At 36.6% G+C, this 27,584-nt stretch overlaps 1 protein-coding gene across 16 annotated transcripts in view; it reads left to right on the top strand.

The window, feature by feature from the left end:
• Pdss2 (decaprenyl diphosphate synthase subunit 2) overlaps positions 1-27,584 on the top strand; it is a 302,283-nt gene that overhangs the window by 179,064 nt on the left and 95,635 nt on the right. For all 16 annotated transcript variants that reach the window (XR_002386384.2, XR_015450331.1, XR_002386383.2 and 13 more), the window contains one exon: positions 5,726-5,924. Coding sequence is in view for 13 of the 16 variants with exons in the window: in XM_021236880.2 (XP_021092539.1) it covers positions 5,726-5,924 (199 nt within the window). In the remaining 3 variants the exon portion in view is untranslated. The remainder of the gene's footprint in view (positions 1-5,725; positions 5,925-27,584) is intronic.

The following is a 27,584-nucleotide window of genomic DNA, read 5'->3' as shown; positions in this document are numbered from 1 at the left end:
CTACAGTGTATGTTTTTGGTTTCTTTGTCAAATATCAAATAGTTTGTTATGACATATCTTGATGTCCCCTCAAAGCCTCAGATGCTCATTGGTGAGGATCTTGGGAGGTGACTGGATCGTGGGTGTGTGGTATTGGATTAGTCCCCTAATGGGTTTTGTAGCAGGGTGTGATGTTGGGAGGTGATGCCTGGTGGGAAGAGTTAGGTCACTGTGGGTGTGGCCTGGAAGAACATATATATCCCTCCTGCTCCTTTGATTGCTTGATGCTTCCCAATGCCATGCCATGAGCAATCCTCTGCCTTGCTCTTCTGCCATATCACCTTGCCCTGTAAAGAACTGAAACCTCTACAAATTGTGAATTAAAAATACACCTGTCCTTCTTTAATTTTGGGTTATTTTGTCCCAGCAACAAGAAAGTAACAAAAACATAGTCAAATGTCCTTGGGTTTGTCTCTGCTTCCTCTATTCTATTCCATTGATCTTCACATGTGTTTTTGTGCCAGCACTATGCTGTTTTTCTCACCTATAGCTTTATGATATAACTTCAAATTCAAGATTGTGATACTTCCTGCTTTGTTCTTGTTACCCAGGATTGCCTTTGCTATTCTGGGTCTCCCCTGGTTCCTCATGAATTTTAGGATTGTTTTCTCCATTTCTACAAAGAATGTTCTTGGTATTTTGATTGAGATTATACTAAATCTGTGTATCAATTTTGGAAGTACTGTATGGCTATTTTGACTTTATTAGTTCTGCCTATCTAAGAATAGGGATATCTTTCCATTTTCTGATGTCTTCTTTCATTTTCTTTTTTCAGAGTACTTTAGTTTTCGTTGTAGAGGTCTTTCACTTCCTTGGTTATGTTTCTTCCTTTCTTTTTTTGGTACCAGGGATTGAACTCAGGACCTTATGCTTGTGAGGCAGGTGGCGGAACCACTGAGCTAAATCCCCGGCCCTTCCTTGGTTATGTTAATTCCTAAGTATTTAATTTTTCTTGGTGCTATTGTAAGTCTTTTTTCCTTAATTTCTTTTCCAGTGGGCTAATTGTTAGTGCACAGGGATGGTATTGATTTTTTTGTGTTAATTTTTGTACCCTGCTTCATTAGTAAATTTGATTATTAATTAGGAGTCTTTTGGTGAAATTTTTGGGGTCATCTGTGTAGAGGATCATGTCATCTGCAAATAATGATACTTTGACTTTTTCCTTTCCTGTGCATATCCCTTTTATTTCTTCCTCTTGCCTAGTTGCTCTTGCTAATGTTTTGAGTAGTATGTTAAATAGAAGTGGTGACGGTACACATCTTGTCTTTTTCTTGAATTTTTAAAATTAATTTTGTTGGTACTCTTTTGACATACATAATGATCACATTTATCATAAGGAATTTGAATCTGTACATAATATATCTTAAATCTTCTTTTTTTCCCATTCCCCTCCCCCTCTTCAACCTTTCTTCCCCTCTTTATTTATAAAAGCTTTGTTTTCATTTTTTCCTTCCATTCTTTTTTTCTTTTCCCCTCTCCCCTCCCTTGTTCCCCTTCCCATTTGAACATTTTCTTTCTACTTCCTTGATTTTTAGAGGAAAAGTTTCACTTTTCCCCCATTTAATATGATGTTGGCAGTAGGTTTGCCATAAATGGATTTTATCAGCATAAGATAAAGTCCTTCCCTACCTGTTTTCAGGAAGGGGTGGTGAATTTTATTAAAGGATTTTCTATGTCTATTGAGATAATAGTGTGATTTTTGTCCTTGCTTCTGTCTATGTGATATACTACATTTATTGATTTGGGTATGTTGATAAGAAGACCATTCTTACATCCCTGGGATTATGCCTTCTTGGTCATGATGTATGATCTTTTGATAATTTGTTGTATTCTGTTTGCCAGTATCTTGTTGAGAATTTTTTTTTGCATCTTTGTTCATTAAAAAGATTGGTTTGTAGTTATCCTTTTCCGTTGGATCCTTATCTGGTTTGGAGGCAGGGTCATGCTCACTTCCATGAATGACTTTGGGAGTATTCCTTCCCTTTCAATTTCATTAAAGAATTTGAGGAATATTGGTGTTAGATCTTCCATGAAGTTTTTGTAGAGTTCAGCAGTCAATTCATCCAAACCTGGGCTTTTCTTAGTTAGTAGGGTTTTTTTTATTATTATAGCTCCAATCTCATTATCTGTTACTGGATTATTCCGGGTTTTTAAATCTTGGTTCAGTTTTGGTAATTCATATGTATCTAGGAATCTGCATTTCTTCTGGATTCTCCCACTTATTGGCATGCAGTTTTGTGAAGTAGTTGTTAATAATCTGCTTGATTTCAGCAGTGTCCATTGTAATTTCACATTTTTCATTTCTAATTACATTGATTTGAGTCTTTTCTCTCTTTTTTTTTGTTAGATTTGGTTAAGGATTTGTCCATTTGTTTATTCTTTCAAAGGACCAACTCTTGGATTCATTGATTCTTTGTTTTGTTTTGTTTGTAGACCAGGTTTCTTAGCATGCAGTCTCAGGGCAGCATTCTAAGAGAATAAGCCCTAATGTAAAAGCACTTCTCCTGCCTGTTTGACCCACGTTTGCCAATTTCTCATTGATAAAACTGGTCACATAGTCACATTCAGAGTCGATCAAGGAGGTGATCACACACAGCATGACTATCAGGCAAAGGGACTTACTGGTTAAGCAGTCTGCCACAGTCTGCCCTCTGATCCCAAAGATTCATATTCTTTGCATATGCAAAATATATCACCTCCCAAGACCCCCAAATTCTCATTCATTTCATGGCATCTGTGATCTCATAATTTGTGCGAGATCTAGATATGGACATGGCTCCATGGATGCAGCTCCTCTTGATTCAGAAACCTGGAAAGTAAAAGAACATACCCAGTAAACAACAGTGACTCTGGAACAAGATAATCATAATTGTCACTTCCATTACAAAAGAGAGAAAGGGGCTGGCGATTTAGCTCAGTGGTTCCGCCACCTGCCTCACAAGTGCAAGGTCCCAAGTTCAATCCCCAGTACCAAAAAAAGAAAGAGAGAAAAATGAGAGGTCCATAGCAGTCACTGGTGCAATAACAGTTCTGTTCTGTAGCTGAGCATGTTGCCAAAGCCACCTACTCCATGAGTACAGATGTTTTTTTATTATGGTCCAGTTCTCCTCACTAGAAGTGGTTTCCTAATCTGCTGTTCTCTGTGGCTGCTATCTCTGCTGTCTGCGGTATCTTCCTTTTCGGTGAAAAATGGTTCATATGTACAGCTTAGTGGTAGTCTCAGCCTGCTTCTTGCTGACAGTAAGCAGGGGTCCAGAAGCAGTTTTCCCCACATTATAAGCACTGTTAGGTCTAGCCCAAATTCATACAACTTTCTTAAAAACTGTTTGGGATTTCTAGGAATCTGATTGGAATTCACTCCATGCCCTATAAGCCACATGCATGATTCTGTGATAGCCAACCCGACTCCATCTTGTGCCTCAGTGCCATTTTGTACCTGTGCTTGGACAAAGTGCTTATGCTTGGACAAAGTGTTTGTGCTTGGACAAAGCACCCAAAACCCCCGCATTCTGTTTGTCAGTACACTTGCTGCAGTTGCAGGATGTTTCGTAGCTCACCTAGTGTGTGAAACTTACTTGTGCCCCCTACTAGCCTGGCATGGTTCTGCTTCTGAAAGATTCTGCTTGCTCTCCCCGGAGCCCTCCCCAACTGAAAGCATAATTTCAAAGGAGAAATCAAACTGCTTCCCATTACCGAGAGAACTTTCCGGGCACTAGCCCCCACCTCGGTCGCTGGCTTTAATAAATGGGCTCAAATCTGCCACAGAGTGTGGTGCATCTCTGTTGTTCTACCTCACTCGTCCATAACAATTCTTTTTGAGACAGACCTTTCTAATTTAAACTGAGAACGAGTCTGCTATGGGACAATACCCTTAAAATTCCTAAGAGCCCTTTTATCCAACTGAGTGGTCTACCATGTACCACATTCAATTTTTAGAAATACCCAACACTGAGTTAAAGGAGGAAAGATTTATTTGGCTTACAGTTCATAAAATTGTCACTCCATAGTCAGGTGGCTCCAAGACAGGGCGGCATGGCAGAAATCATCACAGAGGAGAAACAGTAAGTGACAAAGCAGGGCAGACAGAAGGCAGCAAACAGCAAACAAATGACACTAGCCCTCTTTCTGTGTCTCATTTTATCCAAGCTACCTCCTCTTAGGATGGGTAGCACCCTTAATCCTACCCAGAACTATGCTAAACCAATCAGTGGACTAATTCAGTAAGCACACACCCTTAATCCTAGCAGCACACACCCCTAGATCCAGCCACCTCCAAAAAGCCCCACCTATAACCACCTGAGGCTTTGGGGGGACATCTAGTTACAAGCTATAACAGCAACTAAAGCCAACTGATATTTTTGGAAATCTTATCTAGATCCCTAAATTTATTAGATGTCATAGATTTCAGACATTGAAGTATATCTTTCAAGTTACTACAGGAAACAGTTTATCCAGTTGTTACACTATCTTATGACACAGTGTGCTCTTTTTCAGTCCTCTAGTAGCAATTTTTCTACCTTTGTCACTAGCCCCCACCATTCAGACTCAAAGCCATTGACACACAGTTAGGCTTTTGTTGCAGTAGCATTCTTCGACATACCTGTTTCTGTATCACATGTCTATTGGCTGCATAACAGACCACCCTATATTTTAATGACTTGAAACAACCACTTTATCTCTTACCGTTCTGTGAATTGAGTGGATGATTCTTCTGTCTTAAGGTTGTTAGTTGCATAATTATCAGGCGTTGCTTGTGTCATATTCATTGACCCTAGTCACATGGCCAAGCCTAGAGTTAATGTGGAGAGGACTACATAGGAGCATGGAAATCAAAAGATATGACTTATATAGGGCCATTTGTAATGTTAGATGCCAATGAATTTCCAACTCTGCATTACTATGTGTCCTTGAAAAGTCATTTTACTTGTGTATACCCATTTTCTCACCTATGAAAAGGGGTTAGTAAATACCCATTATAAAGTTGTTATGAGCTTTTTAATTTTTAATCATTGTATTTTTTATGATTATAAAACTAATAATTTTGTCATTGTATAAATGTAAAAATCCATAGAAAAATATTAAAAAGAGAACAAACATCTGAAATCTCATTTGATACAGCACTATACTATAAGCTCCTCAAGGCCTTTTCTATCTTATTTGTTACTGTAGACATATATATTTTTTTTTTCCCTTGTTCTATAGGGTACATTCTTGAAGGAAGAGACTTCACTTTATTGTCTCTTGAATCCCATAACTTTACATTTAGGGTTAAAAGAGATAATGTACATAAAGTACTTGGACTAGTGTCTGGCACAGATTATATTTCCACTTAAATTAGTATTCTGTTAGATACAATCAATGATTCTCAAAAATCTTGAAGTTATAAGACAGCACAGTATCTAAATGGAACAGTGGAGGGTAACTCTCCACTGGGCAACTTCTCCCTAGGACATCCCAGTGACTTGTAGGGTATAGAGAGTGAGGAATGTTTAGAGAGAAAGGTGTCAGAATCTGCTTATAGATATGAAACTATTCAATAGAGAGGCCTCTCTTAAAAGCTTCATTCATTAAAAAGAAATAATCTCCCCTGACAGAATCTAGAAAGTATTTTATTGTTGAAAACTGAAGGCTGACAATAGTGATAAAATTATATTTTTGATACTCAAGTCTTATCTTTATGTTTTAGTCAAAGAAGTTTGGCAGAGATCACAGAACTTATCCATACTGCTCTCCTTGTGCATCGCGGGATAGTAAATTTAAGTGAATTGCAGTCTTCTGATGGACCACTGAAGGACATGCAGTTTGGAAATAAAATAGCTGTCCTGAGTGGAGACTTTCTTCTAGCAAATGCCTGCAATGGACTAGCTCTGCTACAGAACACCAAGGTAAAAATGGATGGGGCTTGCTTGTGCCTAGTCTTCAGGTCTGTGTACTTCCTGCCCAGCTTCCCCTTCATAGATGCTCAGTAAAACCCTGATGAAGATGGCAGGTAAAAGTGATAAATGCTAGAAAAGAGTTTTGAACTTAATGTCTATTTTTCTCATTGTGGATGAAATTATTTGTTGATTAAAGTATACTGTTAAATATTCAAAATAAAGGATATATAAATAAATATTATCTATAATCTCACTAGTTAGTGGATTAATATTTTGATATATTTCCTTCAGTGTTTATGTTGTTGCATATTCACACCTTTATAAATAGGAATATTTTTTGTAGCATAGTTGAGAGCTTTCTTATGTATAAAGTTTTGTTTTGTTTCATCCTGCCTTATTATTTTACAACCTTATATTATAATGTGGGCTTTTCCCTATGTTAGTGTTTTCATACACTTTTTAGTAATAATATTTAGATATTACATCATTTATTTAACAAATTCCTCATTGTTCAACATTTAGTCTGCTTCATATTTTTATCATCACAAATAGATTTACAAGAAATACCGTAATATATCAGTTTTCTCTGTTCCAGATTATTTAATGTATTTAAGAGAAATACCTAAGGGCTGGGGATGTAACGTGTTATCAGAGCACTTGACTAGCATTTGTGCAGCTCTGCATTCAATTCCTAGCACCACAAAGAAAGAAAAGTAGGACCAGGGATTTAGCTCAGTGGTGCTGCCGCCTGCATCGCAAGCACAAGGCCTGGAGTTCAATCCCCAGTATCAAGAGAAAAAAAAAGGAATATTAAAAATGTTTAAATTCTGTAAAGTACTTTTAGGTACTATTTTTTTCCCTTTCCTTTTCTTTTTTTTGGTACTGGGGATCGAACTCCCGACCTTGGCGCTTGCAAGGCAGGTGCCAGAACCACTGAGCTAAATCCCTGGCCCAAAATGCTTTATTAAAAACCACTAAATTTTTATTTCTCAAGAAAGTTGATAAGAAATGTGTAACTTGCACAAAATGTTTGTTGACATTTGCTATCCACCACAGAAACCTTTGTGATATCATTGACCAACTACATGAAAACAGTCAAATCTGCTGTCAAAGTATCAGGAACTACTTCAAAACTTAGTAGTTAAATTAAGAAAACTCCTTGAAGATAATGATTTAACGCATGCAGTGCAGAATGTATGTCTCTTCTAAGTTAATTTAAATCATTTCAACTACAGCTGGGGATTTAGCTCAGTGGTGCTGCCGCCTACCTCACAAGCGCGCAAGGTCCCAAGTTCCAAAATTTTTGGTCCCAGTACCAAAGATAAAAATAACAATAAGTAAGTAAAATCATTTCAACTACAAATTCTTATGTGCACATAAGGAAAAAGGAAGCTGTAGTGCTTATGCTTGTTGGATCCATGAGCAGAACTTTGCAACAGTTAAGTAATTCGAGTTTTAGTTCAGTGTCATCGGGTGCTTCAAATAATGAAGTCATTTAAGTTAATTCTAAAATTGGTTTGAATTTTTTCTTCCCACCTATTAATGGGATCAAGGTAAAGCTTTTGGAAGTGTAAAGCCTTTGCAAATGAGATTGGAATTCTGTTTGAAAGTGCAATATTGAAGTTGAAGTTATTTTACAATAACTATACAAGTACAAATTTTGGCATTGTGGTATAAAAACTATGTCTTCAGTACATTAAGAAATCTATGGAGTAGCTGGAATTGTTTGTGGCACACATATAATTTATAATACCATCCAAACATTCATCAACATTCCTCTCAAATACAAACTATTGCTGCCTCAACATTTACAAATATCTTCATAGTCACAGTTCCTGATCATAAGTTTTGGGAGATGCAGCTAATGTGGAGTGTAAAAATACATGTCAGCATAGCAATATGTGTTGTTTCTGTGACATCAATCAGATTTTAGAAAATCGTTGTAAATCAGTCTGTGCCCAACAGTGGTATTGAACATTGTTCTAAATGAGTCACCAACAGTTATTCATACTTAGCCTGAACTGCATTCTATAATAATTTCTCCCAAGTTTCTGGAATGTTTTTTAGACTTTTTGGATGTGCAGCAACTTACATGTCTGAAGTTACTCGAAGGCACCACTTTTAAGAAAGCTTACAATTGGGCCCTGTACCATCCCAAATCCTTTGTAACTCCTCTTGGATATTTTTGCCATAATTATAAAAGGATAGTTGAACAAATAGCATCACCATTCTTTGCTGTGGCACAGGTTATCAACTTAAGTGGAGTTGACGGGCAGCATCAAATGTTTCAGCTTTAAAAAATAAAAGTAGGGGGCTGGGGATTTAGCTCAGTGGTTCCGTCGCTTGCCTCACAAGCACAAGGACCGAAGTTCGATCCCTGGTACCAAAAAAAAAAAAAAAGTAGGGTACAAGTTACATGTTTAGTTCTAGAAAATTTGTGCAATATGTTCATAACGATGGCTGTGGTTGCTACAAAATGCCTTGTTTACCTTTAAATACTGTTCGTGTGTCATGCATGCAGATGAAAGGGATGGGACTGTGCGCTCAAGTTGGGGCTTTAACTGTAGTATTTGGCAGAGTTGCCTTCTAGCTGCCAATTGAAGAAAAGTTCAACCTGTTTTCATATAGAACATATATACTAAAAAGTTTCAGTCTGTTAAACAGCTTTACTCTGATCCAGCCTCTTCAGATAATCTTGTGCAGTAATCGCTCTGTGTGTAAATGCTATGCACTGAGGATACACACACACACAAAAGGATGTGTACAGGATAATGCCTCATACGAATCAGATGTCCATTTGTTACTGTGTTAACAACCCTTTATCTCTTAGTGTTATAAACTCCACTTAAAACTGATTAAAAGTCTCATTCTTGTCAAATAAATAAGTCACCAAATGAGTAGTGACATCTTGTATAAAATCAATTGGGAATCTTAAATTAAATATACAACACATAGAACACCAAATGAGATTTTTAGGGAAAAAAGTCTTCCATTGGAAAATTTCCCTACAAACCAAGGAAGTACCTGAACACATGATATACAAGGTTAAAATTTTCAAACCTGTAGTCATGATTTTAAATATCACACCTTTCAGGAAGAATCTGTTGGTGGTGGCCCTATGTTCAATAAATTGGACACACAGACAAACACACACAAATTAAATGAAATCAAGAAGGCCTAAATTTTGCAGCATCTAAATTTGGCAAAACAATCCAAAAAATGTTAAAGATGATTTATTTGACAAAGTTTGTCTTGGAAAAATATTTGTCAAAGAAACTCTCAAGGAGGCAGAAAGATAGTGCCTATGAAAATATTTGGGCTGAAATATTTACACTATTCAGAACTTTTAAAATTAGCATCAATTGTGTCCTCCTTTTAGCAGATTTGCTTTGAGTTTAGTAGGTTCTCAGAACCTGTAAAAAGAGCATTTTCCTAATTTGAAATACTATGGTCTTCTGAAGAATCAATTGAAAATACCTATAATTTCAAAAATTAATTAAACATAAAATGCAACTGATGAATATTGCTGGCAATTTTATTTTCAAATATTTTTAAAACACATCTTAAAAAAAAAAAAACACCCACGTCTTTAGGTGCATGTCTATAATCCTAGCACTTAGGATCCCCGTGAGTTCAAGGCCAACTTGGGCTCCATAGTGAGTCCAAGGCCAGCCTAAACTACATAGTGAAACCCTGTCTTTAAAAAAAAAAACACAAAAAAAAACCCTTTAGGAAAAAGCCAGTAACATAAAATTAGAACAAAATATATAGTTAAGAAGTGGGCTAAAGTATGTGTATCTGCATCAAGAGTAATTATTCCAAGCCAGGCATGGACAGTAGACAAAGCCAGAAGGGTTGTGAGTTTAAAGCCAACCTAGGCAACTCAATGAGACCATTTCTCAAAATAAAATTTAAAACTTGACTGGGGATACAGTTCAGTAGTAGAGCACCTGCTTGTCATGTGTAAGGCCCTGGGTTCAATCCCCAGTACCTCAAAAAAAAAAAAAAAGCTACTTCTACTTGTTATTTTTTAGTGTTCAGATAATCAATATAGACATTCCTTGTTTATCAACCAAGTTCTATTCCTATGGCTAAGTCATTAATTGAATTAGTCACTAAATGAGGAAATGTAAGCCTGCTGCAGACAGGCAGGTCTGCAGATGTGGTCCCAAGGTCGCCAGTCGCGCAGAAAACACCAAATCAGCCCACTGCAGACAGGCAGGTCTGTGGACGTGGTCCCAAGTTCGCCAGTCATGCTGAAAACACCAAATCAGCCCGCTGCAGACAGCCACCTGGTTCCACACTACAAAGACACAGAGGACACCGGACCACCAGACCACTGTACTGGAGCTAATCAAGTTCTCAGCATTTAAAGAATTCCTGCCCAGAGGTAGGGGCTTCTGAGCCGCCAGACGTCCTGCCGTTCCCGGCCCCTGGCCCCTGGCCCCTGGCCCACCTCTCCCAGCTCAGAGGAGGTGAGCCACGTGGACGCCAACAGCACCCCCCCTGCCCCCCCAGTCAAAATGAGAAAACATGTAAATAAGTCTCAAAACCAGATATCCAGATCACCTACAGCAACCCCAAAGGGAAATGAGATGGAACACTCTGATACTCAATCACCTGGACCCACTGAACTGGCAACAAAAGGGGATCTGGAAAAAATGAAATCAGAAATAATTTCTCAGATAACAGGAGAAATTGTGTTCCTAGTGCAAGACATGATTGATTAATAAATCTAGAGAGGAACTGAGGAACATGATGGAATCCCAACATAGGAAACAAATAGAATCCATAAAACAGATGCAAACAGATTTCCAGGAGATGAAAAGCTCCATTGAAAGTCTACATAGCAGAATGAGCCAATGTGAGGACAGAATTTCGGATGTAGAAGATAAGATTGCAATTAATGACCAGGAAAAGAAAAATTGTTTCAAAATTATAAGGGAACATGAGAAATCAATCCAGCAGCTGCTAGACGATGCAAAGAAGAATAACATAAGACTGATTGGTGTCAATGAGGAAACAATGAGGAAATGTATACATATAGTATGTAGATTACAATATTGAGACAAAGAAACAATCAAAGGAAATTCCAAATTGATGACTTTGCTTGTGCATAACTCTTACATGCAGTACTGTAAGATAGAACATAAAACTACAGTACCATATTGTACAGTTCAATCAGAAAAAATTACAGTACTATATAAACAAGGCATACTGTAGAAAAAAAGCTCTATAAACAAGATGTACAGAACTGTACAAAAAAAAAAGATGAGTCTTAAGTCCAAGCAGTGTGTTGTAAGTCAAAAATTCCTTAAACAGGTAGGTCATTAAAACAAGGAACGTCTGTACAGTGGGCCCTCAAGTTACAATCAGCCTGACATAGGAACAACTTGGGTTAATTAGGTTAATGGGAGATTCATCTGCCTCTTGTTATCTATAGCATGTACCCAGGTAAACATCTGGATCTCAGCTGTATTGACTTACAACCAACTTGAGTTACAACTAGCCCTCAAGAACCAATCAAGTTCATAATCAAGGGTCCACTGTATTTAAATGTTCTTCCCTATTTTATTTTTTCCTTATTTTAATATATAGATATATTTTATTTATTTTGAAATTTTATTTTTGAAAATAGTATTTTTTACCAGGCATAATGATGCCTGCCTGTAATCCCAGCACTCAGGAGGCTGAGGCAAAAGGATCACTGCAAATTCAAGGCCAGCCTGGGCTACATAGTGAATTCAAGGCCAGGCTGAATACATAGCAAGATTCTGTCTCAATAAAATAAAAACAAAAAGGGCCGGGGATTTAGCTCAGTGGTTCCGCCGCCTGCCTCAAAAGCTCAAAGTCTTCAGTTCAATCCCCGGTACCCAAAAAAGAAAAAAAAATAGTTTTTTAATAGAATTAAGTGGGTCTCCCAATTTCATTTGCTAGTTCGTACATGTTTCCAAGAGTTAAAATTTTAGTTATTTAAGCACTCCTTTCTACTCTTAAATATCCCAGTTTGGATGATAAATTATACAGTGTACACATTTAAGGACATTTCTCAGAAGTTATACAAGATCCTTCTGCTTATATTTCATTGTCCAGAATTCAGTGATCTGGCCACACTTAGGTGGCTGGGAAATGTAACCTTGGGTGTTCTTTGTATTTTTATTCACCTCAGATTCCTCTCTATATGTAGTATAATTTAGTGGGTCTTACTAAATTCTCTCTATCATTGGAACTCATGTGTTAGGGGAAGTATGAATTGTTCATTGTGCCTATGTTATCAGGATCCTTGGGTGCTGGGGGCTCCTCCTAGAGCCAGGCCTTTGTTGTCCTGATCAAAGAATTGGACAAAACAAGCACAAAGGTGGTGAGGTTTTACATTTATTAAAGGTAGGAAAATATACTCAGCAGAGTGAGTACAGGTCAATTAAAGTAGGAAAAGAAGTACACTCTAGCAGGCAAAAGCAGACCACCAAAAGAACTTACAGTGACCATGAGGTTAATGGCCACATCTTTTGTATCTTCCATTCTGACATCAGATCTAAGCTGTCCTATCAAAAACCTGCTTGATTTCATGCCAGAAGAATTGAAGATAGCATTTTCTGATTGGTCCCAGGTGCAGGGTTTGGGAACATGTGTCCTGGATCTCTGTAATTGACCACATGCCCACTTGCTCAGCTGGCTGTCCACGCTCTAACTTCCTGCCTCACCTGGGGATCACTGACTGTATAGTTTATCTTTCCTCTCTACTGTATCTGCTGAGGTCTGTAAGGAAGAGTGGGCCTTGCCTGGAGAAGGAAGAGGCCTCCAAAAGTGCAGGTCTGATGGAGTGTCTGGATGTCTTGAGCTGTATATGACCAGCTCTAGCCACCCAACTGAGGGAAGGAATATTCTGCACCTGTTGCTTAGTGGAACCCAGGTCCACATTTCAGGAATTAGCCTCAACATAGTGCCACCTCAGAAAAGAAAACAAAAGCTTGTTGGTTTTAGACAAATTCTATTTGCTTTCCATAATGTTAATGAAATAAATCAGACATGCATACCTAAATACTATATGGTTTTTCTCATATGAAAAATCCAAAGTATAAATAAAGTGAGGAGCAAAATCAAAGATAAATAAAAGAAAACAAGGAGATAGATCTGCTGCAAATGTGATGGGGACCAGGAGATGGAGGGAGGGAGGGAGGGAGGGTGGGAGAGGAAGGAGACAGATGTAAAAAAGGAATTAAGATGTGTCATGTACATGTACCAAATACCCACAATGAAAGTACTCTTTATGAATTGGAAACGTACTAATAAATAAATAATTTCTATTTGTTTTCTCTAGTGATCAGTTTGAACTTACTCTGAGCTGTTCTGGTGAAATCTTACATAAGATTTAGATGGCATTTTTATGTACATAGACAATCATGCTATAATGACACAAATAAGCACTTACTTAAACCACTTCCCTGTAAGGGGATAATATTTAATGTGTTTCTCCCCCCTTAACTGTGTCAGTCACTCTTTCTTTCACTGTGGTTCAAGTTCAGTGAAAATGGAGGCTTTACTCCCGTCAAAATCAAATCAGATTCACAGCCCGTGAAATCCTCTCTTGCTTTTTTGCATTCAGAACCATCACTATAAATGTTCCAGAGTCTAAGACCTCCACCATCTGCTCCATTAGGCACTGGATTTCAGTAGAACTACTTGATTTACAAAGAGGGGGGAATAAAAACAAAACAGCATATCCAAGCAACAATTCAGCCTGAAGCTTCTCCTTGAAATAAGAATCATCAGGTACTTCTCTCTCCTTCAGTGAGCCCCAAACCTTCATGGTCTCTGCACAGGTTTGCATTTTTATCTTTGTGCTTTATCAGCCTTCCCTGGTGAGGGATTTTTTATTTCCTTTTTGAGCCATGATATTTTTTTCTTTTTTTGAATTTCATAGTTGTATGTACAATTTTATTCTGTGAAACCCTTCTGTTCACCCAAAACATGAATCTTTTGTACCTTGTTCTTTAAAAACCCCCCTTGAAGGTTTTAAAAGGTCAATTTCAAAAGATGCTTCTCCAGCTCACTTCTTATAAAAAAGACCTGCAGTACTATGTCCAGGAGTCCATGATTGATCTTCTACAAGCCAGGCTTTTAGTAGCCCTTTTCAGTAATGATAGATGTTGTCCAAATCATGTGAACAACATTTTAAACAGAGGAAATTGTAAGGAGTAACTAAGATGTTTGAAAGTCAAGAATGCTCTTTGATAAAACAAATTCATATTCCATACCAGATCCTTTTATTCAAATGCTTGAAAGTATTTTCACCAGAATAGTTTTTTAAATTTTTTTTTTGGAATAGGTTGGGTTTTTTTAGGGAAAGTAAAACAGTACCTGAGAAGAGGACTTATTTTATTAAATAAGTACCCCAGAAGCTTAAGTTGATTAAGTGTAATACTACATTAGAGTGTTTTGTTTTATTGTGTGTTTTTTTAAGAAAGTGGCAATAAATATTTCATTGGGAAGTATTAAGTTTTCTTATGTTTATATATGGTTAATGTGTTGGTGTAGTTAGGTTATAGTTAATGATGTTTTAGCTTTATTTTATAAAAAAAGAAAATTCATCAGTTAAGACATCATAAATGGACACCAAAGCAAAGAAGGAGCAGGCAGAACTCAATACAGAATTTTTGTTTATAATAAGTCACTGTTTTTTCACAGTGACAACCTTTTTCTTTGAGGATGTTTATTTAACTTGGTAATTAAAATTGGCATATTTGTGGCAACTTTAATATTTTATGACTTAGTCATTCTACCAATTTCCCATTTTCTAGTGCTATTGAAATCTTGTCTGAATTTCTGTGTGACATGTTTATCTCTGTCCTTCTCCAGGGACAGACTGTTAGATGAAGGGCTCTGCAGTGAGATGGAATTTAGAGCTGTTTTATAATTGGCAAGGGTAAAATTAGCAGTCAATTATTCTCCCTTTGGCTTCTCCCTAAAGATGTTAAGGGTCTTCAAGGTAATTGCCTTAGGTAACACTTAGATTTTTAAATATCTCCAACTATAGAAATTGGTATATTACTCCTCTGGTAATTGTCTTCTTACTCTTATAGCTAGAGTCACATATGTACAAATTAACAAGATCTTGAATTCATGGGTGAGTTTAAAAATTAATGCATGGGTTTCTCATTTTCAATTATAGAACATAAGGGCAATTTTTAATTTGAGCCCTTTACTGTTTAAAGACCTGGACTAAGAGGCCTCAAAATGCTTCTTTTTAAACCATAAATTTCCTAATTCCATTGAGATAAGTTACTCTACATTGGGTTTGTGTAAAATATCAATAAATGCTAGAATAATGTGCTCATGCTAGAACTTAAAATTTTAGTGTTTGAGCATCAAGCTATTAATGAGATGTTAAATAATTGGAAAAAAAATCATAAAATGGAAAAAGATTATCATTTAGAATTTGCCTGGTCATTGAAGGTTTTCTCTGGTTTTCATATTTATTTTTTTATTTTATTGGTGCATGTTTGCAGTATATAATGATTTAGACTAGATTTATGTTTTAGGATTAAGTCACAATGCAAATAAGATTATATTACTGCTTGTCATCCTTTTTAAAGGTCTTTTATATGTAAGTGATAAGCCTAGTATTCAAAGGACTGAATTCACCATGTCACTTTTATTTTAACCTGTGTAGTCATTTTTGTTTGAACCTGTCACCATACATGAGATGGAAGCCTGTGAGTCAGGCTGGGTCTCATCTAAACACCCAAGAGCACTGTCATGGTGTCACTCTTGGGGGCTGTTCTATTAAGCATTAGTGATTTATATTTCTAAATAACCAGTGGCACAGGTGTATTCCTTACATAGCTGATCTATTTCCTTATGTTAACTTTGTTTTCCTAAAGGCATAAATACGTTATTTACAAGGAAGAATTTTGTTTGTGTAAATATGTTCAATTTATGCATATAAATCTTCTTTTACACTGTCTATATATTTTAATAAAGATGCTATTTTTTATTTGATATTTGTGTTATCTATTAATTTTTCTTTCCAGTTCTTGTTTACAGTAAAACCTAAGGGCCAGGGATTTACCTCTGAGCTAAACATGGTGGCACACACCTATAATCCCAGCACTCAGAGGCTGAGGTAGGAGGATCATAAGATTGAGGCAAGCCTGGGGTACATAGCAAGACTATCTCAATCAATCAATCAATCAATCAGTGGCATTATGACAGTGTGTTCATAGTTTTGCTGGCACTGTTTTACTCACAGGAATTATTGAAATAATATCTTTTAACCCAGTGATGGTGAACCTTTTAGAGACGAGGGCCCAAACTGCAACCCAAAACCTACTTGTTTATTGAAAGTACCAACATTGCAATTAAAGCTGAATACTGAGGTTTTAGTTTAGAAAAAAATTCATATATTAACATCTTTTGTCTTAAAAACAACATATGTGTGTCATAGATTCACCACCACTGTTTTAACCTCTTTAGTTTGACACCCAAAATTAATATTCTTTACATATAACCCATTCAAGTGTAGATTATCATAAGTAGGGTAAATAGGTCCAGAAGTAGGATGTCATGTATTGTAACAATAAAAGATACTTTCTCCATAGGGAAAGGCCAGAATGCCATAGTAAAGTTAATATTTCAGAATACTCCAAAAACTAGTTTCTCCAGTTTTTTTATCATTTATTAAAATAGTCACATATGAACAGACTGTATCACTATCTGAGTCTGTTTCCTTAATTTTTAAAGTAATTATGAGTGATAAATAATTCTTGTGTGCAAAGTATACTAGAAATAGGAAGACACATATTGTATCTTTAAAATGTTATTGTCTCAGTAAAACCTCAAACTTTGCCCATTGTGATGCTAAAAAACAGCGGAAACAGAAAGTAGTACCCCTTTGGGATCAGAAGGTCAAATGCTATCATGAAAAATGGACATTTCTCTGATGCTTTTCAAACTACAGATCTCATAACAAAGAAGAGCAAGAAAAACTTGCATATTTCTTCTGCATGCCTGGCATTCAGCAATGCCCTTAAAAACAAATTGGCTGGGCTTGATGGTACACACCTATAATCCCCAACACTCTGGGAGGCTGAGGCAGGAGAACTCCAAGTTTGGGCCCAGCCAGGGCAACTTACTGACATAGCAAGACACTATTTCCCCCCCAAAAAAAAATCATTATTATTATTATTTTTTTAAAGGGATTGGGGATGTAGATCCATATGAAGGCCCTGGGTTCAATACCCAGTACCACAAAAAAAATAAAAATTAAAAAAATTTTAAAATTCTGTATTATACAGAATCACATCTTCTGAAATGAGTAGTAGAGTTGAATCCCACATGATTGTTGGCCATACTGGTTAAAGAAATTTTTTTTATACCAGGGATTGAACTCGGTACCTTGCACTTGTAAGGCAGGCGGCAGAACCACTGAGCTAAATCCCAGGCCTGGTTAAAGAAATTTAGTAACCTCTATTTTTTTAAATCCCATTCTCTACTTTTCAGAAGTGAATTTAATTAAATCAGCTTTCCCCCTCCATTTTCGCTGACATCAACTGCTACGTGGACAGGACACCTATTTTCAAATAAAACTCTTTACTCCTGCCTTTCTAATGGTCTTGCCCAAGGAACTTCCTAAATTGGGAGTTGAGCTGGGTGATTAACAGCTGATTCCTTCCTCTGCTTCTCCAGCTGTTTGACCTAGCTTCTCTTGCTCCCCGCCCTTTCTTTGCCCAGCCACCACAGGCTTGGACATGGTGCCCCTGTCTTGTCTCCTGCTGTTCATGACTCTGTTAATTTTACCTCAGCCAGTCCCCAAAGTATACCCACATGCTCTTCTACCCTTTTCCTCGTTTTTCATTCTTTTTCCTCTTGTTATTTCAAACAAATTACTGTTCAGTTTTGCCTTCTTCTTGCTCTCTTCAAGAGACTGTGTAAGCATAGAACCTTTACTTGGAGTTGAAAAATGTCAGAGTAAGGCTTAGTATACTCTTGTGTTAAGAAAAAGTAAAAAGTTTAGTTTTGCCCCAGTGTTAATTGCAAGTGTTTTAAGAATGTGGTTTTCTACTAACCTATTTTTAATGAAAACTATATGGCATTTCTAACATTATGAACTCACCAAGCTTTTGTGGGAAACCTGTTTATGACCTTGCTTTGTTGCCACCATTTGTGACCTTGCTTTGTTGGGAAAATGTGGTATAAGCTCCAAAAAAACTGACTTAGAGATAAAATTCCAAAACACAATGCATTTGTAATCCAATGCCTGCTGTAATAAACTAATAGTGAATTCTAACACCATACACAAAAGAAATTTTAAGTGTATTCTAAAGGATCCACATGACAACTTTTCATTAGCAGCCCCATACAGCTCATTTTTGCTGATAGAATTTTGGTCTTAGAGTTTCCATCATCTTCTTAACTCTTTAGAGTTGTAAATAGCCAAGGAAAAAATTCACTCTAAGCCAAAGTTGCCTTACAGGGCCTAAGCCCAGGAGCAAATTTTATTTATTTAGCAGTAGTGATTAGGGAGAGCCCTTTTCTGGCAGCTAATGACCAACTGGAGGACTCGTGTGCCCAGGGCAAAGCTGAAGGCCATTAGCCCAACAGGTCATTAGCTGAGGAGTGCGTGACCCTGAGGTCATTTCTGATATTGTAAATTGAAAACATTAAAGTGGGTTTGTTGGAAAATATGGCTGTGCCAAGGAAGTTTCTTTTTAAGCATTTTGGAAAATGCATTAAACCATTTGTCCTCTTTCATATTGTATAATTGACTTTGTTCTGGGACCATTTTCACTGTGCAGAGTAACTCAGCCAGAAATCAGAAAACACTAAACATTGCATGTCCAATTTGGTTTTTAAAGGCTAGCTTCCCTGTTTAGAATATCAGATTAACTATTACCTTACCAGTAGCAGTTTAAACTACATTCTTATTGATGACTTATATTTTCATAATGTGGAGCTACAGAGCTCTTACCTTTTTTATACTCCCAGAGATGATATATAATGCTACAAAAAGAAGTGGTAAGACCCCTGAAGTGTCTACCCTTGGCTTTTTTCTGTCTTTCTTTCTTTCTTTCTTTCTTTCTTTTAATTAGCCATTTAACATTGAACCCCTTATTTTACCTCTCAGGATTCCAAGTTCAGTCATTTATCTTTTTTCTCCAGACTATCTAATGTCTCAATATCCCATTTTTAAAATGAAATTTAAATAAGAAATTTCATAGCATAGAAAATTTTATCTTTCTTAAAATTACTACTAAACATTTTAAAAATAATAACATATTTTTGAATGTCTACTCTGTGGTAAGAGCTGTTTTAAGTACTTTATGTATATTTACTCATAAGGACTGGAAAAGGATAATTGCCTGCAAGTGACACCACTAGGAAGTGGTAGAGCTGCTGTCTAAATCCAGGCAACCTGGCTCCAGAATTCTCATGCTTAACTAAAGTGGAAACATAATAAACCAACAAAGAACCATGATATATTTTTGCCAGCAATTTTGCATTTGCCAATCCTGAAATTTATATAGTATCTTAGATATTAGTTTCTAAATATTGGGGTAAATATTTCAATATAAACTTCAACAAGGACTTAGTAAGGCATTTTCTTTTTTTTTTTTTTATTTATTTATTTATTTATTTATTTATTTATTTATTTTTTGATACCAGGGATCGAACTCGGGTCCTTGTACTTGTGCAGCAGGAGCCGAAACCACTCAACTAAATCCCCGGCCCAGTGAAGCATTTTTAAAAAGTAACTAATGAGCAAAAGCAACTTTAATTTTTTTTTTTTTTTTTTGTACTGGGGATCAATCTCAGGACCTTGCACTTGGGAGGCAGGCTCTGGCACCACTGAGCTAAATCTCTGGCCCCAACAACTTAATTTTTAAATTTCCTTGACTGTAAAATCAAGGCAGCAGCATGTTCATCTCCTAGATTCTTTTTTTTTTTTTTTTTATTGGTACCAGGGTCAAACTCAGGATCTTGTGCTTGCCAGGCAGGTGCTGTACCACTGAGCTAAATCCCAGCCCCATCATCTCCTAGATTCTTGCCAGTCTAATATTTTACAATTCTGAATGTTGTAGAAAAGTCTAAAATTGCACCATAGAACCAGATCATGCATGAAAGTGGCATGATATTTGAAGAGAAGCAAAATAATCACAAAAAAAATTGCTAATAAAATCAGCAATATAATAGAGAATCCAGGACCAGGAATTTAGGTCAGTGGCACCGTGCTTGCCTCCCAATTGCAAGGTCCTGAGTTTGATCCCCAGTCCCTGGATGTGTGTGTGTGTGTGTATATATATGTTTGTGTGTGTGTGTGTGTGTGTATATATCTTTTACACATATCAGAGATGTGAAGATTTACATGCCTACTTTAGCAATCAAAAGCAGTACTTCAAATTAGTAAATTCACTGGCTTCCTAACATTTGTGTTTAGAACCTTACATGACTTCATCTGTTCAAATAATTTAAAAACCATGAGGTAATATGCAAATGTAAATTTCTGGGAATAGTGATTAGGTTAAGTGATGATTTTCAAACATTGTGAAATAGTTATGATTTAGACCACTAATTCAACAATTAGAATGGTATTTTTAACTCAATAAATTTTGTGTGTATTGTGCAGCACAGATATCAGCTTTAAAACAAGTTGTAGGGCTGGAAGTATAGCTCAGTGGTAGATATACTTAGCAAGTGCAGGGCCCTGGGATTAATCCCCACCACATACACATACAGAATAAGTCGATTATATTTCTTCATAGTTTGAAAAGTTTCTCACCCAGGGGTATCCCTTGATCCAAGGCAGCCAGTCCCAAATTTCTGCTACTTCATTTTTTTGAAAATGGGAAAAGGATTACCTAATTTTCTGGAACATAGCACCAGGAAGGCCAGTTATTTTTAGGATTCTATTGAATCATAGATTTTGAAGAGCTGCAAAGGTATTTGGAAGAAATACAATTACAGTTTTAGTCAAGATGCATGGATTTCAGTGCACATGAATCATGCTTTTATTTCTGTACCTGTCTTTAGAGTACAAACCTTGGGGTATCTCTGAATTACAAACATCTTCCTTTTAGTATAGCTCAACTTGAAGAGGAATTGATTGAGCTGAAAAGTGAACTGAGTTACCTAAAAAATATGGTGGTCCTGGAACTTGCAAAAAGTATTCATGAATCTATAAAATTATTGAAATTTTTAGCCCTAAATGTTATTAAAGCCAGCAATTTGTTTTCATGAATCTACTGGATCAAAGCTGAGAGTTTAAACCTACAAGATTGAAATGCACGTAACAGAATATATCCCCAAAGTACCCAAGAATGATTCCATTTTATCCTGCCTGTTACCTTCAGCTAATTTACATGTTTTGGGTATAAAATGATAAAGAAATTAACTTGTATTAGCTTTTTGTTGTTAAAACCAAATATTTGACATACATAACTTAAAGGTCAGGTTTATTTGGCTCACAGTTACAGAGAGTTCAGGTCATGGTTAGCTGGATCCAAAGCAGAAATATTATGGCAGAAAGGCCTGGTAAAGCAAGCTGCTTCGTTCATGGCAGCCAGAAAGCAAGGCATGGGGAAGAGCACCAGAGACCCCAGTGTTAAACCTCCTTAACCCATCCAGATACACCCAGAAGTGTGTTACTAATCCCATAGGCAGCTCCAAGCCATTCAAGTTTGCAATTAAGTTTAGCCATCATACACCTTTTAAAATACTGTATGTTTCAGAATAACAGTGTTTAAACTGTCCAAAATGTAGAGGATCTTACATGCAACTTATATGACTAATCAAAATCTGAGCTATGACATATTTGCATAATATAGGATAATGTTTCAAATCACAGATCACTTGTTCACTGGTGAGGATGAAATCACTATCAACACTTTCTAAAAATGGAATGCAATAGAAAATAGAGGTATAATTAAACATTTGATGTAAGTTTTTTTAAGTTTTAATTATATAGATATAATTAAACTATAAATTTTGTTCTTAATGTGGGTTATAAGGGGTTAAAAGCCCCTTATATAAGACAGTGTTCTAGCCAGCAGCAGCCTTTCAGTTGACATCACTGAGAAGACCCCAAAGTGAAGAATCAGTGAAAGCAAAATGGAGGCTACCAGCCATGTTTAAAAAAAATGGGAATGAGACCTTGGATTAGATCCCCAGAATGGAGAGGAGAGGGGAGGGGAGGGGAGGGGAGAGGAGAGGAGAGGAGAGGGGAGGGAAGGGGAGGGGAAAAATGATAATTCAAAGTTCAGTTAGAACAACTTGTAACTGTGTGGCTAAGTTACAATGTACTGAAAGTGTGATATCTGGAATACAACAAACTTTATACTATTCAAGAATTCTCATAGTAAAGAATGCAGAAAACGAAGCAACTAAGTGCTGTATAATAATCAGAATGCCTTTGTTTCATGACTAAATGTTCATTTTTAGCATCTGTTTCCAGATGGTACTTGACAGCCATTGTCTTGTCAAACCTAGTAAAAAGCATGTCTTTTTCCTCTTGACTTAAACATTTTAAATTATCTGCCTCTTTTTCAGGAATAATTACTGTTTAAGTTAATAAATAATTATCTGACATTGGTAAATGGCAAATAGTAGGCCAAAAACTATGCCTCTTCAAAGAATAACTCAACTGTTTGGGTTACTTTTTGTTACTAAAAGAAACCCATATTTTTGGCTAGTTAATTGTATCTCAAAGTTGCTATGAATAAAAAATTGTATATACCTGAACATTTAGCTATTTCTGATCATGGAGCTTATTATTGATAAAACCCAGATAATTCTTACCTAGACCAGCAGGCTGAGGCCCAAAGAGGTGATGTGGCTGGCCTGAGGTCTTGGTAACCTTCTGAGTGAGAAAAGACACATTAATGTCCTTTTAGCTTTACAAGGTCCTTTATCAAAACAATAAATGTGTCCTTTGAAAAAAAACAGCTAGACTGGGGATTTAGCTCAGTGGTTCCGGCACATGCCTTGCAAGCTCAAGGTCTGGAGTTCAGTCCCTGGTACCAAAAAAAAATCATCATCATCATCATCATCATCATCATCATCATCATCGTCATCATCATCAGTTAGTATAATAAAAATAAACTGTATAAATGTAATAAACTTGTTTATTAGAGTTTATTTAGACATGATTCTATAATGGTTTGGTTTCTTGTTTTGTTGTTGTTCATTTGCTTTGTGGTACTGGAACCTAGGGTTCTTCAACCCCTGAACCTTGTAAAAAATTTTAATTTTGACAAAGAGTGTTGCTAAACTGCACGGGTTGGCCTCAGACTTGCAACTCCCAGCCTGCCAAATAGCTGAGATTATAGGTATGCACCACTGCATCCACACCCATGGCATAGAGTAGCATTTTAACCACGTACATCTTTACATACATTCATCAGTTAAATTATAATTTAGAGCTTTTGTTTGGTAATGCTTTAAGGGGTAATTCTGGCCCAGTGAGACTAGTTTCATTAGTACAGTGCCAGGCACATTGGAGACTATGGGCAAGTGTTTATGGAATGACTACACTAACCAATATAAAATTAAATCTCAACACTTTATATTCGAGCCATTTTCCTGAACTTATAGGCCTATTTTTTTCAAGTTATATCAGCTGCAATTTAATACTTTTAATTCACTGAATTTTCCTGAAACCTTTTTGATAAAATGTTACCAGTAGTTTATAAGCCCATGTATCAGCTGTTCTAAATTAAAAATTAAGGTTATCAATTTGCTTAGTTTTTGCTGCACCTGTCCTACTGGTAGTGCCATTTCTGTCTGTGCTGTCCCCCCTTAGCCAGAAAGAACTTCCAGCTCAGTAGAACAGATTGTCATTCCCTCCCACAAATATGAGAGGCCTTACACATTTGGCAGTATTGAAAAGGCTCCCTTCAAACAGCGGAATGAGAAGCTTCCTCCAGAACTGCAGTACGTTAGTGGTGTGTTTATTGCTACAGACCTTTCATCATTGTCTTCATTAAATCTGGTTCTTGTCTGATAGGAAGAAGTGGAGAGCCATTCTTTTCCCAAGACTTTAGCCATGGCTTTATCAAAGCCCTCATTTATATTAATCAACATGCAGAGCCAGGCTCATCTGGGCAGTCTGTGCCCAGGTGGTGGCTGAGATTTCTCCCTTATTTGGCCCCTGCTACTGCTCCCCATGTTCTTCCGAGGTTGCATCTCCACTGAGGCTGCCAGCCTGAAGCTCTGGCTGAGTACTGGTGGCTAATTTACCTGCATTGGGATGGTTTTCTGAAACCCAGATTGAAAATGATAAAGTGCCTTACAAATGTTAGGCGTTACTCATTGTCTATAGGGCAGTCCTCTGCCTTACCTTGGTAATGCACATCTGTCCATCTTTCAGGTATCCTGAACTTCATTTGTGCAAAGAGGAACTAACTAAAGTGTGGCACTAACTGCTGTGATTACCCTTCATTATCTATGAATCCTCTACGAAGTATTTTTCTATAAGATATTTTCCCAATAATACAGTTCTTGACAGTATTCCTTCAAATGCCAAAGATCTCTGAAGAGGACATATTTATACTAAATTAATCTTTTGTCCCTCCCAAGAGGTATATGAAAATTTGCTCTTCCCCAAGAGTGTCTTTACCTTTGCTACCATACATCACTATCTCTTCCTGGGGGTGGAGAAAAGGAGGGCAGTAAATTTGTGTGTAATTAAAGCCATCAGCTCCGCAGATGTGCACATGCAAACACGTGACTGTTTCCTTGCCTAGCAGCTGTTCAAAGTAGGAAAGGCTTACAGTCCTGTATTCATTTGCCTCCTAAATAGCATGATGAATCACATATTGTTTTGCTATTTGATACTGTAGTAAAAACTATCATTAAAATAACCCTTGAGCACAAATTTTTAAGAGAAAATTATCAATCGGTAATAGTCTTCAGAATTTTATATACCAAACTGTTAAAGAAACCTTTTTAAAGTGAATTAAAATTCAACTATACTATCTTATTAAATCAACTCATCTTATACTGAATTGAACTTTAACTAAGCCACATTAGTTTATAGTTATGATTTTTTTCTGAAGATCTAGTTGTATTTTACTTTTAATTTAGGATAGGCACTCTTCTGTTCAAACCAAAATGGTCTGGGATATTTAAACATCTGCAGCACTGTGGAATCTCATCTGTCAAATGCTGATGGTACTCCTGAATCACAGTTATTGAGAGTGGCACACTGATCTACACAGAACGCTCACCACCATTTTTCATCTTACTTCTGCTGGTTCAGAGACTACTGACTGATCTATTTCATAAATCAATTGTGAACGTAGCTTAGCTTGAAGCCTCTTGGAGAATAAAACCAGTAAGTGCTCCTCCCCATCCTCCAAGGAAGCAGGTTATTGTTTCATCTGATTGTAAAAGCAGTACAATAAAAAGAAAATGTAATACATGGTATGGTATATTTAAGCAGTTGTAAGTGTAGCTGTTGTAAATTTAAGCAGTTCGGAAAGTGGGAGGTTAAGGTTAATTGGCAACTTGAGTGGCCTGGAAGCCGCCTAGGGTATTACTAATGCACCCTTCTAGGTGTAGCTGGGCGGGTCGTGGTAACCTTGGGATGATAACTAGTCCCTGGCCCTTCCTCTCTGGCACGGTGTCCCTGCTCTACTTCCCAGCTACCATCAAGTGAGCACTTTGCTCCACCATGCTCTTCTGCCCTGATGTTTCGAGCCAGCTGGCCCTGGCCTAAAAGCATGGGACAAATTAAACCTCTCCTCCTTTAAATTGCAGGTGTCATGTATTTTGTCCCAACAACAGGAAAACTGGCTAGTACAGAAAGGTTGAAGAAAAAGTATTTAATTAAAAATACTCCAGAATCTATCACTTGTATATTATCACTATTGTCATTTTACTTTCACCCTTTTTTCTCAGTATATATGAACACATATTAATCTCATTTTTGTTTTTAAAATACCTACCATACTACTTTGTAACCAGCTTTTTGCCCTTAGGAATATGTTACAAATGTCTTTGTATAGCAACGTAAGGTTATTTTTGGTCATTGTTCTTCTCTTATGACTCCCTGCCTCTCTCAATTTCTACTTTTTTGTTTGTTTTGTTTGCAGTGTTGAGGATCAAACTTAGAGCCTCTTGCCTACTGGGCAAGCACACCACCAACTGAGCTACAGCCCCATACTTCAATTTCTGTTTTTTATGAATACAACTTAGTATAGCTCAGGGATTAGTCATCACAATACCTTTTGTGAGGGTAATCATCATAGTTTTTCAACAACAACAACAACAAAAAGGAAATCATTGAATTATAATTACTCTTACCAAAAGATAAAGAAGCAATTATGTATTCTTTTGATATTGGTGACATTTGTCTTTTAAATTCACCATTTAAGAAACTCATTGCAAAGGTCAATTATATCAGAACTGTAATTGTGCTAAGGTTTAGATACACCTGGGTCCTACCTATTCCTTATCTTCACTGACAAGGTAATGAATTTAGTGGGAGAGATCAACAGTTTGCTTGACAGTACCAAAGGATCTGCGCTGTCCATATACTTCCCTACGTTGCAGCCTTCTCCCCATTGCCCACCCACCCAAAGAAAAGGGAAGGTGGCAAAAAAAGCTAGCTCATAACCAACATTGGGAAGGATTGCAGAGTTGCTACTTCTAGTTCCCTGGACTCTTTCGATGTTACTCAAAAGATTGACAGATAGTATATGACACTGCTGTAGAGTGCAATTTAAACATGACACAAATTGAAGAAAGCATTTTTGCATTTGCATATATAGATAAGCTGTGCTGCTATTGTTGCAACTGCCTGAAATCAGAAATTTTACTCCTGTTTAATGCTCTTAAAGATGACTAAAGTAAACTTTATAATATTGATGTTGACAGTCCTATAATTTGAAATTATGTTTCAGGATATAATAATTCAATGTTTCATTGTGCTTAAAATAGTCTTTCATGTGCTTTAAACTAAAGCTTGCTTTCTTCCAAAATATTTGGGCACATAATTTTAAAAGCACTGTAATCTTGGTTTCCATTCTATGCCCTTCATCTACCCCAGACTTTTACTGGATCTAGAAGTATAGAAGAATAATACCGAGATTTATTATGTTTCAAATTCTCTTCTAAATGCTCTATATATTTACTAAATACAGTGGAAAATAAAAGACAGACAACAGGAAAAACAGAGAGAAAAGTTATTGTAATCCAGAATGGCCAATGTACCTAAAAGTGTACTTTGATTTAGTATAATTATAATTGTTTTATGTGTTTTATATGATTTTGACCTGTTAGTCTAGCTGTTAATCTTTATAATTAACTTGACAAAGAATAAAATAAAATGAATAAATGAATCTGATGCTTGCAGAAAAGAATTTTTTGAGAAAGGGGTAGAGGGAAAGGGGAAAAAAAAGAATTAAGATATATTATGCACATGTACGAATTCCGCATGATGAGTATAATCATTATATACTGTAAACATGTACTAATAAAAATTAAAAATTTTAAATGCTCTATATATTTACTCATTAGAGATGGAAGTGATATGGCCAATAGTGCCATTATTTGTTTGATATTACTTGACAGTTAAGCTTAATGTCATTCTGAATTCAACATATATGTTCCCACGCTTAGAGCCCTTCAAGGATCAGAACTCAGTAATGTTGCCCTTAGTTGACTCAATGA

This window comes from Heterocephalus glaber, unplaced genomic scaffold (assembly GCF_053883595.1).
Source record: "Heterocephalus glaber isolate CG9 unplaced genomic scaffold, H.glaber_assembly_v1.0 deba00000942, whole genome shotgun sequence".
In the NCBI taxonomy this organism is placed as follows: Eukaryota; Metazoa; Chordata; class Mammalia; order Rodentia; family Bathyergidae; genus Heterocephalus; species Heterocephalus glaber.
The sequence above is the reverse complement of the archived record's forward strand: the minus strand, read 5'-3'. Positions and strand labels throughout refer to the sequence as shown.